General features: G+C 51.6%; 2 protein-coding genes across 6 annotated transcripts; one reads left to right on the forward strand and one right to left on the reverse strand.

Moving 5' to 3' along the window:
• The first annotated feature begins 33 nt into the window (after positions 1 to 33).
• P4HA3 (prolyl 4-hydroxylase subunit alpha 3) lies at positions 34 to 5,120 on the forward strand. Of its 5 annotated transcripts, XM_042892054.1 has the most exons (12): positions 288 to 315; positions 454 to 522; positions 1,521 to 1,673; positions 1,768 to 1,819; positions 1,920 to 2,077; positions 2,160 to 2,336; positions 2,730 to 2,794; positions 3,294 to 3,462; positions 3,712 to 3,774; positions 4,073 to 4,141; positions 4,631 to 4,727; positions 4,847 to 5,120. In XM_042892054.1, exons 2-12 carry the CDS (start codon positions 520 to 522, stop codon positions 4,915 to 4,917), a joined length of 1,077 nt encoding a protein of 358 aa, XP_042747988.1. In that variant the 5' UTR covers positions 288 to 315; positions 454 to 519; the 3' UTR covers positions 4,918 to 5,120. The 5 variants fall into 5 exon arrangements, with proteins under 5 accessions (XP_042747990.1, XP_042747991.1, XP_042747987.1 ...); XM_042892056.1 differs by lacking the exon at positions 454 to 522 and having other exon boundaries at positions 34 to 315; XM_042892057.1 differs by lacking the exon at positions 454 to 522 and having other exon boundaries at positions 35 to 315; positions 3,294 to 3,453.
• An 876-nt stretch (positions 5,121 to 5,996) lies between these two features.
• LOC122191687 (protein phosphatase methylesterase 1-like) lies at positions 5,997 to 13,597 on the reverse strand. The gene is made up of 5 exons (XM_042892058.1): positions 13,347 to 13,597; positions 12,576 to 12,620; positions 11,718 to 11,782; positions 10,672 to 10,739; positions 5,997 to 9,740 (listed from the first exon to the last, which is right to left on the reverse strand). Exons 1-5 carry the CDS (start codon positions 13,501 to 13,503, stop codon positions 9,722 to 9,724), a joined length of 354 nt encoding a protein of 117 aa, XP_042747992.1. The 5' UTR covers positions 13,504 to 13,597; the 3' UTR covers positions 5,997 to 9,721.
• Between the last annotated feature and the right edge of the window lie 297 nt (positions 13,598 to 13,894).

Below are 13,894 nucleotides of genomic sequence, written 5' to 3' on the forward strand. Positions count from 1 at the left end.
GGAGGCTGGCAGCCTCCAAGCTCCACCAATCACGGAATCATTGAGTTGGAAGCCCTGGCCAAACCCCCCCTCCATCGCCCCATTCCCTCCCCAGCTCTCCACGTCGGATTCCAGGAGTTGCAGAGGGAGCTGCCTGGAGCTGAGGACCTGGACGGGGCGGCGCGGGCGCTGATGCGGCTGCAGGACGTCTACGCGCTCAGCGTCAAGGGCATGGCCAACGGCCTCTTCCAGCCCGCCAGCACTGACCGCCCACCCCTCTACAGCCCTGGTCGGCGTGTCTCACTCTCGGCCGATGACTGCTTCCACGTGGGCAAGGTGAGGGCGATCCCAGCCCCGTGAAGCGTGTCATAGAATAGCTTAGGTTGGAAGGGTTCTTACAGATCACCCAGCTCCAAATCCCATCTTGTTTTGCTGCCATGGAGCAACGCTGAGTTTTTCCCTTTGCTTGTGGAGGTGAAGTGGCCCTGCTGAATCAGCCCTGAGGCATCCCGTGGATCTCATCCAAACTGGGGATTTGTGATGGTTCGTGGCTCGGGGAGGGGAGAAGCCAAGCTGATGGTGTCTGGGAGCCCTATGATCCCGTCCTGGAGCCCAACCCATCCCAGTGCTGTTCCAAAGCTTGGTGCTTGGTTTCCCAATCCCAGTAGGGGGTGAAAAGTTGGGCCCGTGGGTGCCTGAGAGGGAATTAGGATGCTTTGATAGAGGCTGAGGATTTTCTTCAGGGCAGAGTCCCCACTGCAGAGCCAGGACTGAGTCACAGTGCATGGGATGGGGTAGGGCAGGGTGGGATGGGATGGTTTGGGATGAGATGGAGATAGGGACAAGGATGTAAATGGGATGGGATGGGGAAGGGTGGGGTGGAATAGGATGAGATGGGATGGAAATGAGGTTGAAGAGGTAGATGGGATGGGGTGGGATGGGGATGGGGATGGGATGGGATGGGATGGGATGGGATGGGGTAGGATGACATGGCATGAAATGAGGATAGGGATGGAACAGGGATGGGATAGTTGAGATAGGGATTGGGGTGGGATGGAGATGGAAATGGGATGGAGATGGGAGGGGGATGAAGATTGGGATGAGGCTGTATATAGAGATAGGATAGGATGGAGATGGGGATAGAGATGGGATGAGATGGAGTTAGGGGCAGGGATAGGATAAGGGATGAGGATGGAGGTGGAGATGGAATGGGGACGAGATGAAGACATGATGGGGGAATAGGGATCTTGATTGAGATGAGAAAGGGAAACAGGGAATAGGACAGAATGGGGACAACAGTGAGGACAGAACAGAATAGGGATAGGGATAACAAAGTGACTGGATGTGACTAGATGAATGGGGATGGGGATGGGATGGGATGGGATGGGATGGGATGGGATAGGATGGGGTGGGATTAGCTGCGGTGAGGACGGGAAGGATTGGAACAAAGTAATTTTAGATAATGATGGGAAGGAATGGGACAGGGAAAAGGCCAGGCTGATCCAGCAGCAGCTCTGAGCACTGCCTGCACTGCCTCGCAGGTGGCCTATGACACAGGTGACTTCTACCACTCCATCGCGTGGCTGGAAGAGGCCGTCAGCCGCTTTCGCCTCTCCTATGGCAGCTGGAACCCAGAGGAGGAGCGGGGCAGCCTGGAGGATGCGCTGGACTACCTGGCTTTCTCCTACTTCATGGTATGACCACGACCCCCAGTGCCCCATGGCCTGACCCCATTCCCAGCACTTGTAGGGCCGAGCCCTGGGCTCATAAGCTCCCTGTCCCATCCAGGCTGGAAACATCTCCCATGCGTTGACTCTCTCCAGGGAGTTTCTCCACTATGGTACGTGGGGTTCAGATGTGGTCCCAGGGAGCTGGGGAGAGGTTTTGGAGTGCCTCTATCACCTCTCTATGGGCTTGGGGTGAAGCCTTCTCTCTGGTAGATCCCAGCAACCAGAGAGTAACAACGAATGTGGCCAAGTATGAGAAGCTGCTGGCAACACATGGGGACCGTGTGGGGAGACCCCTGCAGCGCCCCAACGTCACCCAGCTGCAGAACCGGGACGCCTACGAGGAGCTGTGCCAGGGCCTGGGGGCACAGGTAGGGCTGGCAATAGGGTACCACAGCCCCCACCTCATCACCGGCCCCATCCCCACGTCCTCTCCATCCCTTCTGTCCCCAGATGGCCCCGGAGCAGCCCTCACACCTTGGCTGCTCCTACGAGACCAACGGCAGCCCCTACCTCCTGCTGCAGCCTGCCAAGAAGGAAACGCTGCGGCTCCAGCCCTACATTGTGCTGTACCACGACTTCGTCAGCGATGCCGAGGCTGAGATCATTAAGGGACTGGCAGGGCCCTGGGTGAGCAGTAGGGTGGGACAGGAATGCTGTCCCCATTGGTGTCCCCTTGGACCATCCTTGGACCACTCTGACCTGCAGAGCAGTGGGTTTGGCTTGGCTCCATCCATGCTGCCATTAAGCCCACCCAGGGTTCTGGGGACAAACTGTGTCCCTTCCCAGCCAGGCTTGGTGGGTTGGTGACACCCAACAACAGTCATTGGCACTACCAGTGACACCACATCGTAACTCAGTGTGTTGCTTCCATCACCCCATGGGGACACCATAGAGATGTTTGGCCAATGGCTGCTATAATTACCCCAATGTAGTCCCCAAGGTGGGGTCCCTGCTTTGGCTTTGGGGCCTCCAGAGGGTGGCCCTGTCTTCAGCAATGTCCCTTCCTCATGTCCTCTACAGCTGCAGAGATCCGTGGTCGCCTCTGGAGAGAAGCAGCAGAAAGTGGAGTATCGGATAAGCAAGAGGTAGGAGCCACTACTGGGGCCAACGTGTCCCCATTGCCACAAGTCCCCAGTCTGCTCTCTAAGTCAACGGAGAGATGAGGTTGGGTGTCCCCATTTGCTGCCAAATGAAGTCATTGAGGGGCTGAGGTTGGGTGTCCCCATTTGTTCCCAAATGAAGTCATTGAGGGGCTGAGGTTGGGTGTCCCCATTTGTTCCCAAAGTCATTGGGGGCTGAGGTTGGGTGCCCCCATTTGCTCCCAAAGTCAATGGGGGCTGAGGTTGGGTGCCCCCATTTGCTCCCAAAGTCACTGGGGGCTGAGGTTGGGTGTCCCATTTGTTCCCAAAGTCATTGAGGGGCTGAGGTTGGGTGTCCCCATTTGCTTCCAAATGAAGTCATTGAGGGGCTGAGGTTGGGTGTCCCCATTTGCTCCCAAATGAAGTCATTGAGGGGCTGAGGTTGGGTGCCCCCATTTGCTCCCAAATGAAGTCAGTGAGGGGCTGAGGTTGAGCTTCCCCACAGTGCCTGGCTGAAGGACACAGCTGACCCAGTGGTGCGGGCACTGGAGCTGCGCATGGCGGCCATCACCGGCCTGGACCTGCGGCCACCCTACGCTGAGTACCTGCAGGTGGTCAACTACGGGCTGGGCGGCCACTACGAGCCCCACTTCGACCACGCCACGGTCAGGAGAGTCTGTAGGGTCCTGGGGTGGTCACTGGGTTGTCCTATGGGTGCTCCTGGGATGGTGCTGTGGGAGGGAGGTTCCTGGGGTGTCCCATGGGATGGAGCCAGGAGGGGGCTGGAGGAAGGAGAGGAGGAAAGAGGGAGGAAGGGATTTTCCTGGCGGCAGCTCAGAGCCATGAGGTCCATTAGGGTAAGAGGTGTCTCCCAGCAGCGCCCACACAGACTGACCATTTCCACTTCCTTGCTTTTGGGGCAGTCCAGGAAGAGCCCCCTTTACAGAATGAAGTCGGGCAACAGGATCGCCACGGTCATGATCTACGTGAGTCCCCATTTTGGTCTGTTTTTGCATCTGTGTGGACATCAGTAGGGTTCAGAGTGAACGTGGTTGGAGAGGGGCGAGGGCAGCTCTAAATCACACAGCTATGGTGCTAAAAGTAGATGGCTATGGTGATAAAACGTAGTGTTGGCAGAGGATTTCAGAGCTTGTGCAATGCCACAGCAAGGAAAGCATGGGGGATGGAACCAGGGGAGGTTTTGTGCTTCGGAAAGCAGTCATATCCCACAGGGCAGGAGGAGGATGAGGGCCGTGACTCACATTTCTTTTTCTCCTTTTCCAGCTGAGTGCAGTGGAGGCAGGTGGCTCCACTGCCTTCATCTATGCCAACTTCAGCGTGCCAGTGGTTAAGGTGAGGGGAACCTGCACAAGATCCCAAGAGTGGGGAACGGGGGGGGGGGACACAGCTCTCCCATTTCTTATCTCTTACACAGAGTCACAGCTCAGCCCATCCCAACACCAAATCCCAACCTGCGGCTCCCTGATGTTTTGGAGTTCCAAAGGCCAGCCCTGGAGCTCCTGGCTCCATTCTAGGGGTTCCAAATCCAGTGTTTGGGCCTTTCAGCTTTCTCTTAGGAGTGTCAAACCCCAACCCCCTAACTCCCAGATCTGGGCTGTGTATACTGCCCTTGTTTTGGGGTGCTGACCCTTAACCTTGAAGCTCCTACCCATGACAATCCAACCTCAGGGCTCTCAGCTCTGTTTTGCCAAACCGCAGCCCTGAGAGCCCAGCTGTTGGAATCCAGGCTTAGTTTTGGGGTGTAAAATCCCAATTCTGGAGCTCCCAGCTCTGTTTGAGGGGTGCCAAAGCCCTGGGATGTGTCTTTATTCTGCACTGCAGAACGCAGCCTTGTTCTGGTGGAACCTGCGAAGGAATGGTGACGGTGACGGGGACACCCTACACGCTGGATGCCCCGTGCTGGCTGGGGACAAGTGGGGTGAGTGGCAGCACCCGGTGTCACCCCAGGGTGATTCGGGGTCAGAGGGACAGCAGGGAGGCCACCCCCATGAGGTTGGTAGAGGGGACAGAGACAGATGGGGCCTTTGTCCCTTCCAGTGGCAAACAAGTGGATCCATGAGTACGGGCAGGAGTTTCGGCGGCCGTGCAGCCGGGATCCCCGGGACTGAGCGACCAGCTGGGCTCAAGGATGCAGCTCCTGACCTGGATGCTGTCGTTGTCACCACGGCAGTGAAAAGCCTCCCCAGCACAGCGCAGCTCCACTGGGCTTCATCCATGAGGAGAAGAGGGTGCTGCAGGGGGAGGAGGTGCTTTGTTGAGCTGTGGCTTCCCTCCGGGAAATCTGTTGAAAATAAAATCCAAGGAGACTCAACTGGAGGCTGGGAGAAATACTTTGGTGTGGCATTAAGGTTTACTGGGAGGGCAGGGGGGGAGTGGATGGTACCAAACCCACACATGTTCCATAGCCTGGACCATAAGCACACCCTCTGTCCCATCTCAAGAGCAGCAGTGAGAGCTATGGCACTCCTACAGCCATCAGTATGCTCCAGAGTGACCAAAGCAGCCACACGGACCAGAGCAAAGCCAACACTACCCTTACACAAAAAAACAACCTGCTGTGGGGTCTGGATGCATCTCAAACCTGGCTGTGCAACCTCACGCTCCACTCTGGTGCCAGGGTGCAACAGCAGAGAACAGCACAGCCCCTGTCCTCTGCCAGCATCACACGATGAATCTTTTTTGCAGAGCTGCTGCTGTAAGAGGGACCTTGGAGCTCAAGAGTGCAGCAAAGCCAGCGCAGGGGCTGTTGCCTTCCAGCCTCCCTGGCCCCCAGCCCATGCACAGCCCCATTTCCCCAGGGCACTGCAGACAAGCTCCTTTTCTCTATCCAACCTAAGTGCTGGCGTGACTGGAAGGCAAAGGAGGCAGCCGGGCTCCCCAGCAGCACCTGGTAATCAGGCAGGGCCAAGGTATCACTTGTTTGCTCTGTGCATTTCAGATAGGGTGACAGGAGCAGCAGACCAGGCAATGCAGAATGGTTGGGGTTGGGGTCGGCCCCTGCACGCTCTCAGCCCGCAAAGAAACTCCCTGATTTTAAGGGAAGAGGTTGAAGAGCTTCCCAAGCACCTGGGCTCTGCTCTGCCTCCTCGTACATAAAAACCTACAGAGCTTCAGCCCACACTGCCCTGAATTCCTGCAACCGAAGCATTGAGCGTGTTAAAAAACACATGGTCCAACACAGCACAGGTTACTGAACAGCCAAAGCACCACGTTTTATTACTTTCAGATGTTTCTGTACATGTGGGAGCAATCAGTGGTGAAGGGGAGGGGAAAAACACAGGCTGTGGCTCCAGCATTCCCTCCTCCTCCCCACATTGGAGCACAGAGAAGGGATGTGGGGACGTTTCCGAGGATGAGACACTTCCATGAGTCACCAGAAAAACCCAACGCAGCCCTCACTGCTGTGACAGCCCCAGAACAGTCAGATCTCCCCCTTCCCAGCAAACAGAGGAATTCCTAACCCAGGCTTTGCACAACTGCTTTATTTGGAGGCGAGAGCAACGGACACCAAACAAGGTACCAGCAGGACGAGGCTGACACAGGACACTGCAGTCTCCAGAGGACTGACAGACACAAACACATTTTCCTTTTGGAAACAACAGCAAAAGATACGAGGTCACCTGAGAGCTACACCCTGCCAGGCTGGAAACCCAACCGGCCCAGCATCCAACAGCAAAGCATGCAGTAAAAAAAACCTAAGCACAGCCCTACAGGTTTCAGCTGCTTTGCAGACGTGGTGCCAAGTTTATGTGGAAATGCAACCGGGGGCTTGGCTGGCAAACTGGTTTTTGACCTTACCCAGAAGATCCAGGTGTAGATTTTCAGGTGTGTGAAGCACCAGTTTAAACCCACTGACTCACCAGACATCTCTCATTCACACTGAAGACAAAAGGCAACATGGAGAGGAAGAGAAACTGTGCAGATCGAGATAATGTGGGCTCTCCTGCTCCTGTATCTGCGTGGTGCTGGAGCAGAAAGCCAGCAAGGGGCTGTGCCCTGCTGCCATTGCTCAGCCCTGCCCTGTAGAAACAGGAAAAGCCAGAAGGTTCACTCTGAAAGGTGGGAAGCAGGGCTGGAAGTCAGGAGACACAGCCCCTACCTCTGCCAAACGTCACCCACAGCTACCATCTCCAAAATGCACAGGTTGCAGGGGAGGAAACCCAGTCAGGTCTGGGGGTCTGACAGCTCCAAGCACAGCCCACAGACCTCTGCACTTTCACTCCTTACCAGCCAGTGCTTATTTCTTGAGAGCACGTCTCAGCTGCTCACAACCTGACCTCCAGCTGCAACAGCCATCAATATTTTCAACTGGCTTTGGTGGAATCTCCCACCTGCTTCGCTTCTGAAGGTGTCTGAACAAGAGAGACAAAAAAAAGGTTGCAAAGAAAAGCAAGCTCCACGCAGCAACGTGATACAGCAACCATTTCAACACAGTCTGATGTTTCACCTCTGGATTAATGCTGTTTTCGAGATGGCAGCATGGAGGAGCAGCCATTCAGACCCACACACTGCAGCCATCCACTCAGGCTCTGTGTTCAGAGCAGAACCTCACGCTTTGGCCACACAGGAAAGATTTCTTTCCAGCAGTCACAGTGCTCCTGTAAGCTACAAATGGCTGAGGGCTCTGTCTGATGCATGCAGCCCCAGAGCTGGCAGAACCTGTGCAGGCTCCAAGCTGAAGTCAGCCCTTACACAGAGACCAGACCGCAATCTGCTCCTGCCAAGCCTCGGGGTTTTCCATTGTGAAAGCTTCCACGGATCCTCAATCCAACGACTGGAACAAAGGCAAGAGAGATTTCTACATCATCAAACGCTCCTGCTTGAAATCTGCACCCTTACAGCTCAGCCTCCTCCTGTCTGCCTGATGAAGTGCTGAAGGCTGTGAAAGAATGCACTGATCAGACAGCAAAGGAGGGGGAACTTCCTGGGTTTCCCTACTTTTATTCAGTGAAGGAGAACACTTTCCCCTGCAGCTCATTCTCTGTGCTAACTTTCACCTAAATACCATTTCTCTCTGCTTCTTGCTCCCTCCTCCCAGGAAAAGCAATTGCAGACAGGCAGAAATCCTTCAGACAAAAGCAGACTCTCAAAAATGTTTGCAATTCAGCACAGCAGGAAGGGATTCCCACTCCATCCGCTATTGCTCTCATCCCTGCAGTTCACTTCCCCACATCCAGTTCTGAGGCAGCCAGGACCCAGAGCCTGGCATGGAGCAATGCCACATTAAATATCCTGCTGAAATATACGTGGGGAGGACTGAGGATGCTGCCAGCCTTCAGGATGCATCAGGAAAAAGGCAGATGTAGCATCTCGGTTACTGAGGGTCCATTTAATCCACCAGGAACTACAGCTGGATGTTACACCACGGTCACAATAGTGAACAGAAAGAGGAATGTCAGGAGCCAGCAATTCTCTATTTACAGAGTGCCAATGGTGTGGCAATGAGCAGAGCCCTCTGCAATTTGGCTTTCTTGCCTCTGGTTCATGCATTTCCCACCCTGATGCTTTGGGCACAGCACAAGGCCACAACTCACATGTGAAGGAATGAGATGAGGAGCAGCTCTCCATCACAGGGAATCTCCACGTTTACCAGCTCTTCACACCGCTTCCCTTTGCCCCACCTGCACCTCAAACACACCAGAAGTTCAGGATGGCTCTGGAGAACTGCTGCCCATCACAACTCCCAAGATCAAGCCAGGAACAGAACTATGCCTCAGCAAAACAGCATTAAATACTGCCTCCATCATACAGCACGAAGGGGTTCTGAACACGAGGCAAATGGAATAAGATTTCAGACAACCACCAGCAGCACACTGAGAAAAACTGCTCCAATACGTGCCAGCTCTTATGCTCCAGAGTGATTCTTAGGAGAGGTGAAAGCAATCTGACCCACTGCCTGCAGGTAATTAACCCTGAAGGAGCATTCTCCCATGGAACTGCAGATTTGTGTGGAAATACGGCAGGCAGGCAGCGAGGTGATTTAGGAAGTGACACTGAAAACAAGGTGAATCCTCTGGTACTGGGGAATCAGCTGCCTGCACCTCTGCATCAGCAGGATTGACTCCAAGCTCTTCCAGGGATTTATCTGCTGCTCTTCTTGCATCTTTCTCACCCCAACGATGCTGATCTCTGCTCAGTCATGTGTGGCAGCTACACAGAGGGAAGCATAAACACATTCCAGAGGCAGAAAAGGGCCAAACAGGCAAACTGCCTGTAATTCAGGCTATTTTTCCTCAGTGAGAGCTTGAAACAAATGTTAAGAAAGCTGCAAGATTCTGAAACGGAGCTCACGATCCCCAGATTCCCACCCTTGCCTTTTTGTTTTACCCTCTGGTCCAAATTTGCACAAGAAAGCAGCATCAGCTTCCTGCCACAGCTTGATCCATAAGGCTGGTGAGATGGAACTTGAGCTTCTAATGAAGCTGATTCCCCCACTGCTTTAGGGGGGGGAAAAAAATGAATATATAAGAAAAACAAAACCAAACCCAAAGCTAAGGGGCACTTTGAAGACGATCAGATGATTCCACAGAGAAATCCTGAAGCCTTTGGAAATGCTGCAGTGACTTTGCTGGCTCTGGATTGTCAACAACCCTTCTGCAGTTGGGTCCAAGAAACGGGACCATGGAGGTCGATGGAGGCTTGGGGTTTCAGGAGGTCTTTGCTTATGGCAGCAGAGAGGAGCCCACTTCTGAGGGTCTGAAGAGCTTTTCATGGTCTTCAACACAAGCTGCTTCCCAGCAAGGAAGTCCCTAAGCATGGACACGCTGTGGAGAACTGTTCTAAGTAAGATGAACCTCACACCAACTTCTCAACTGCTGCTGAACTGGAGAGATGAACAGATATGGGGTACATCACAGTGGCCTCTGGTGCAGTTTATTTACAATATGACTCGGTGCTGGAGATAGCAGGGTATTAACAAGCAGGAAACACACTGGGAAGGAAAAAGATCACATTAAAATCAAGGTATTCTCTGCAGATCTTTGGCTCTGCCTCTTCTCCCTCTCATCACTCATACATCACTTCCTTCCACTGAATTTAAAACATGCAGCCCACATTCCTACATTTCTGCTGTTTCATCCCCAAAGGCACAGGACAAAGGGGAAAGGAGAGATCACTCAGCAACACCCCTTTAGTATCACCAGTCCCACAGCATTGTACATGTTGGAATGTATAGCTTCTGTTGAAGAATTCTCAGCTATAAAGCAAGAGAATTTCTCAGGGCTGCTCACTGACACATGACAGATGGCCTTGAGGCTGATTAGTACCATTAGTGAGCGTGGTCTGAGCACTGGTTTAGTCGTTGCCTTTATGATGCTGTACCCTCAGGAGGCTTTCCAAGCAACCTTACCAGTGACAACCTACTCTCATTGCCATATAGAGACCTGGCTCCTATAGTTGAGTTCAATACACCTGGGTCAGCAGACAAAGCCTGCACAACAAAGCACAGAGCTCTACCTGTCTGATTTGAGCAGCATTCCCTGGCCAAAGCAGCGTGGTACGAGTCGCTGTCAAGGCACGGAGCCTTGATTACTTAAATAAAAACCTGCTTAAAGCAAATACCACAAAGCTTGTAATTCTGCCTTCTGGCAGGCTATAGAGAAAGCAATCAGCAAAGTGAGATCTGCCTCACTCCTCCCCTCCAAGGAAGAAGGCTTCATTAACACGAGACAGTACGTGAAAAGTTGACGGGGAACACAAACATCAAATAATTCCTGGCTGTGATGCCAAGCTGTTTGTTTATATGTGGTTTCAGCATTATGCCAGAACTCCCAGCTACCTCCCACACCGAAAGCCACGAGCACACAGGGAGAGCAAGGACTGTGCTCACAGACTGCCCAGCTGCAGCCCTCACAGGGCCTTACCACTGGAATCCACCGATGGGCTCTGTAAACCTGTGACGGATCAGGAACGTCGCAACAGCTTCAGCGACCTGGAGGAAGGAGAACCAGGTGAGAACTTAAAGGGAGGTGAAGACAACCAGAAATCCAGAGAGCCTTCAGAGGATGCAGCAGTTCCAGCTGCAGTATGTGCCCTTGGGTCTTCTTGCTGAATGAAGTCTGCTGCTTTAAAACGAAGACTTCTGTCCCACAGGCTCAAGTCTAAAAGGAGACGCGTGTTTGCACCTCTGCACTCACCACACAGCCAAGAAGTTTTTTCACCACCTCTTCCAGTAATTTCTTACATTTAGCATGCAAAAAGAAAGGTTAGGTGAAACCATTGTTATTTCTAAGAATAAATCAAGACAGCATTCTGGCACTGATCACACCACTTAGAAGCCATGTTGAAAAGCACAGCAGCATTCAGGTGAAAGCCTTTCCTTCAGATCGGTAAAGGGAAGCACTGGCAGGCTGAGTTTTGCACTCATGGTGCAGAACAAGCTTTAAAACCAGTCCTGTTCCCAACCACAGGCTCCAGTGACACATCAGCCCTCCTGTCAGGACACAAACTGCAGCAATACACAGCAGTCACTCTGCTTCCTCAGTCTGCAAACTGTTTCAATAGCATTTGTTCCATATTTGGAGAACTTGAGCCACCCAACTCAGCACAACACAGATGAGCTCCAAACGCTGTGGTTTAGTGCTAGGAAGAGTGAAAAGCTTCTAGAGGGAAGGCAGGAGGTTAAAGGGAACCACACTCCATATGGTAACAGTTAGTCCCACCAGCACCAGCTTGAGAATTAAACCTATAGCCAAGCTCTGTGTCTCATCTAACATCTCAACTCAGGCTGTCCAGCCAGCTTAAAAATATGATGAAATCCAAGCTGCTTTGCAAAAAAAAACCAGTGATGGTATCATGTCCAAAAGGCTCTCGTGGTGTAAAACTGTGCTTCATAGCAAGCAATGGCCCCTGTTGTGTTTAAGCAGTGGAGACCACGATGCACACAGCTTCACCCCCAGGCAGAGCTCACCTTGTCTGGAGCATCTTCATGGACTGCATGGCCACACTGTGGAAGGACTTGCATCTGAAACTTCCCTGCAGATTAAGAGAGTCATCACTTTTTAAGCAGTCCTGCTTCCTGAACAGCAGTAGTTTAGGGAAACAGTTTTCACCTATGCAGGAAACAACAGAACCTGGAACCTTTAAAGCACTGTGAATTTATGAACTCTTCTAAGGAGGTTCTTGCATTCTTCACAAACCTCACTATGCCTCACTGTGAGCAGGAAAAAGAGTGTGGCCTGCAGGGTGAGGGAGGGGATCCTCCCCCTCTGCTCTGCCTTGTGAGGCCACTTCAGCATAAGGCAGCAGGATAAACGTTGTATTACTTTCCAATACCAAATGCCTTGCAAATCCATGAAACTGGGACCAGAAGAAAAAAAAAAAGGCATGCATGGAGATGCAGAATCTTAATCTGATAGAAACATCCAGAGGCCAAACAGTTTTGGATGGTTTCAAGTGTTCTAAGCTAGGAACATCACTAGAATGGGAGAAAAAAACATTAAAAAGAAAGCCTTGCAGAACATCATCTTGAATCCCTCAAAAGAAAGTGGCAGCTCCACTGCTGGAAACATCAGACACCAGATTGAACAAAAACCATGGAGAAAGCTCATCACAACTTCTAATTTAATCTCTCCCTTCTCAATTTCTCCACCTTTCCTATCACCACACACAGGCCAATAGTTTTGGATTGACTAAATCCTCAGTGCACATTTGCTTTGAAACAGACTGCATCTCTAAGAGGCTACTGCCCCCATATCTTTGTTCATGTACCCACAGCAACAAGTTGTCAGCCAAAAAGAGCATTAAGGTAACAGAATGAAATATTTACCTTGCATCTGTCCAATGGTCAGATCTTTATCCAGCCTGTCAACACCTACAATCAAACAAACAGATGTACTGGAGAAATTCCAGAATGAATGTAACTAAGCAGAGCTTTACCAGGCATTATGAAAGAGAAATTTTGGCATCAAAAGAAAGTGAGCCAAACATCACCTTTGACAACCATTAGAACATTTCACAGCTGCACCTCATGATGGTAAAGTGACAGGAAAGAATCTCTGCCTAAAACACATCTTTTCCACAGCTTAGAAGCTCGTAGAATCACAGAATGGCCTGGGTGGAAAAGGAGCACAGTGCTCATCCAGTTTCAACCCCCTGCTGTGTGCAGGGTCACCAACCAGCAGCCCAGGCTGCTCCAGGCTTTTATCTTTACCAGAGCACAAGAAGGGCCTACAGCTGGCTGCAGAACATCCCTGATTTCAGAGGAAAGTCACACCTACATCTGTAGGAAAGTGTCAGAGTACTGGAGGCTGAAGGGCAGCTTAGATCTTGTTTGCTCCTCTTTGCTTTATACAACAAAAGCAAGCATTTAAATCCAGTACATCATTTTGTGCCATCTTGATCCTAGAGGCTCTGACCTAATTCCAAACATGCAAGGCTCAAACTGGCTGCTTTATGATACGTGATACACAGAACAGCCAGAGTGGAAGAAATGGGTGCTTTCTGAGAGAAAGACTTGAGCCAAATGCTGACCTTATTTTCTAAAACACAACTGGGACACCACTGCAGAGCTGCTGCTGAATTTAAACCAGATACGTACCAGCTAAAAGCAAGAGCTTTGGAGTTGGACAGCTTAGGAAGAGGTTAGATAAGCCCCTGAACCATCCATCCCAGTACTTCTCTGTTTTCGCCAGCTCAATTCGCCACGTGTATAAGTGCTCCTTCTTTGTCTGCAGGGAGGAAAGAGAGCTCTGCATTAGTGATCAGTGGAACAGCTCACGTAAAATGAACTCCATATGGAAGCATGTAAAAATGCTGGCTCCCTCTGGTGGATTGCACGCTCTCAGCAGACAGTTTTTTGCTCCTTGTTTTCTGTTCCAAATCACAACCAAAGCATACAAATAAGGAGTGAGAAGGTCAGCAGGAGCTACACCTATAGATTGAAAGACGACTGCATTTTTCAGGGCACTTAGTTTTCTGCTTTTTGCTGGCACTAATAGTTTGTGCACTGTCTGAAAAACAAGGGGATAAATCAGTTGTAATGATTTTAGAATCAGAATCATACAACCACAGAATGGCCTGGGTTGCAAAGGAGCTCAAAGCTCATCCAGCTCCAAGCCCTGCTGTGTGCAGGTCACCAACCAGCAG

The sequence above is a fragment of the Lagopus leucura genome, unplaced genomic scaffold (assembly GCF_019238085.1).
Source record: "Lagopus leucura isolate 7727_CA_CO unplaced genomic scaffold, USGS_WTPT01 210-6_obj-0_obj, whole genome shotgun sequence".
NCBI lineage: Eukaryota > Metazoa > Chordata > Aves > Galliformes > Phasianidae > Lagopus > Lagopus leucura.

What these genes read in the sequence shown, in the direction of transcription:
- P4HA3 (XM_042892056.1), top strand. Translation starts at nt 172, where the DNA reads ATGCGGCTGCAGGACGTCTACGCGCTCAGCGTCAAGGGCATGGCCAAC. An exon ending in TGGCTTTCTCCTACTTCATG is followed by an intron (nt 1,674 to 1,767) that starts GTATGACCACGA and finishes TGTCCCATCCAG; the next exon opens with GCTGGAAACATCTCCCATGC. An exon ending in AGGGACTGGCAGGGCCCTGG is followed by an intron (nt 2,337 to 2,729) that starts GTGAGCAGTAGG and finishes TGTCCTCTACAG; the next exon opens with CTGCAGAGATCCGTGGTCGC.
- LOC122191687 (XM_042892058.1), bottom strand. Translation starts at nt 13,503, where the DNA reads ATGCAGAGCTCTCTTTCCTCCCTGCAGACAAAGAAGGAGCACTTATAC. An exon ending in AAAGCTCTTGCTTTTAGCTG is followed by an intron (nt 12,621 to 13,346) that starts GTACGTATCTGG and finishes GTTTGATTGTAG; the next exon opens with GTGTTGACAGGCTGGATAAA. An exon ending in ATGAAGATGCTCCAGACAAG is followed by an intron (nt 10,740 to 11,717) that starts GTGAGCTCTGCC and finishes TCCTTCCTCCAG; the next exon opens with GTCGCTGAAGCTGTTGCGAC.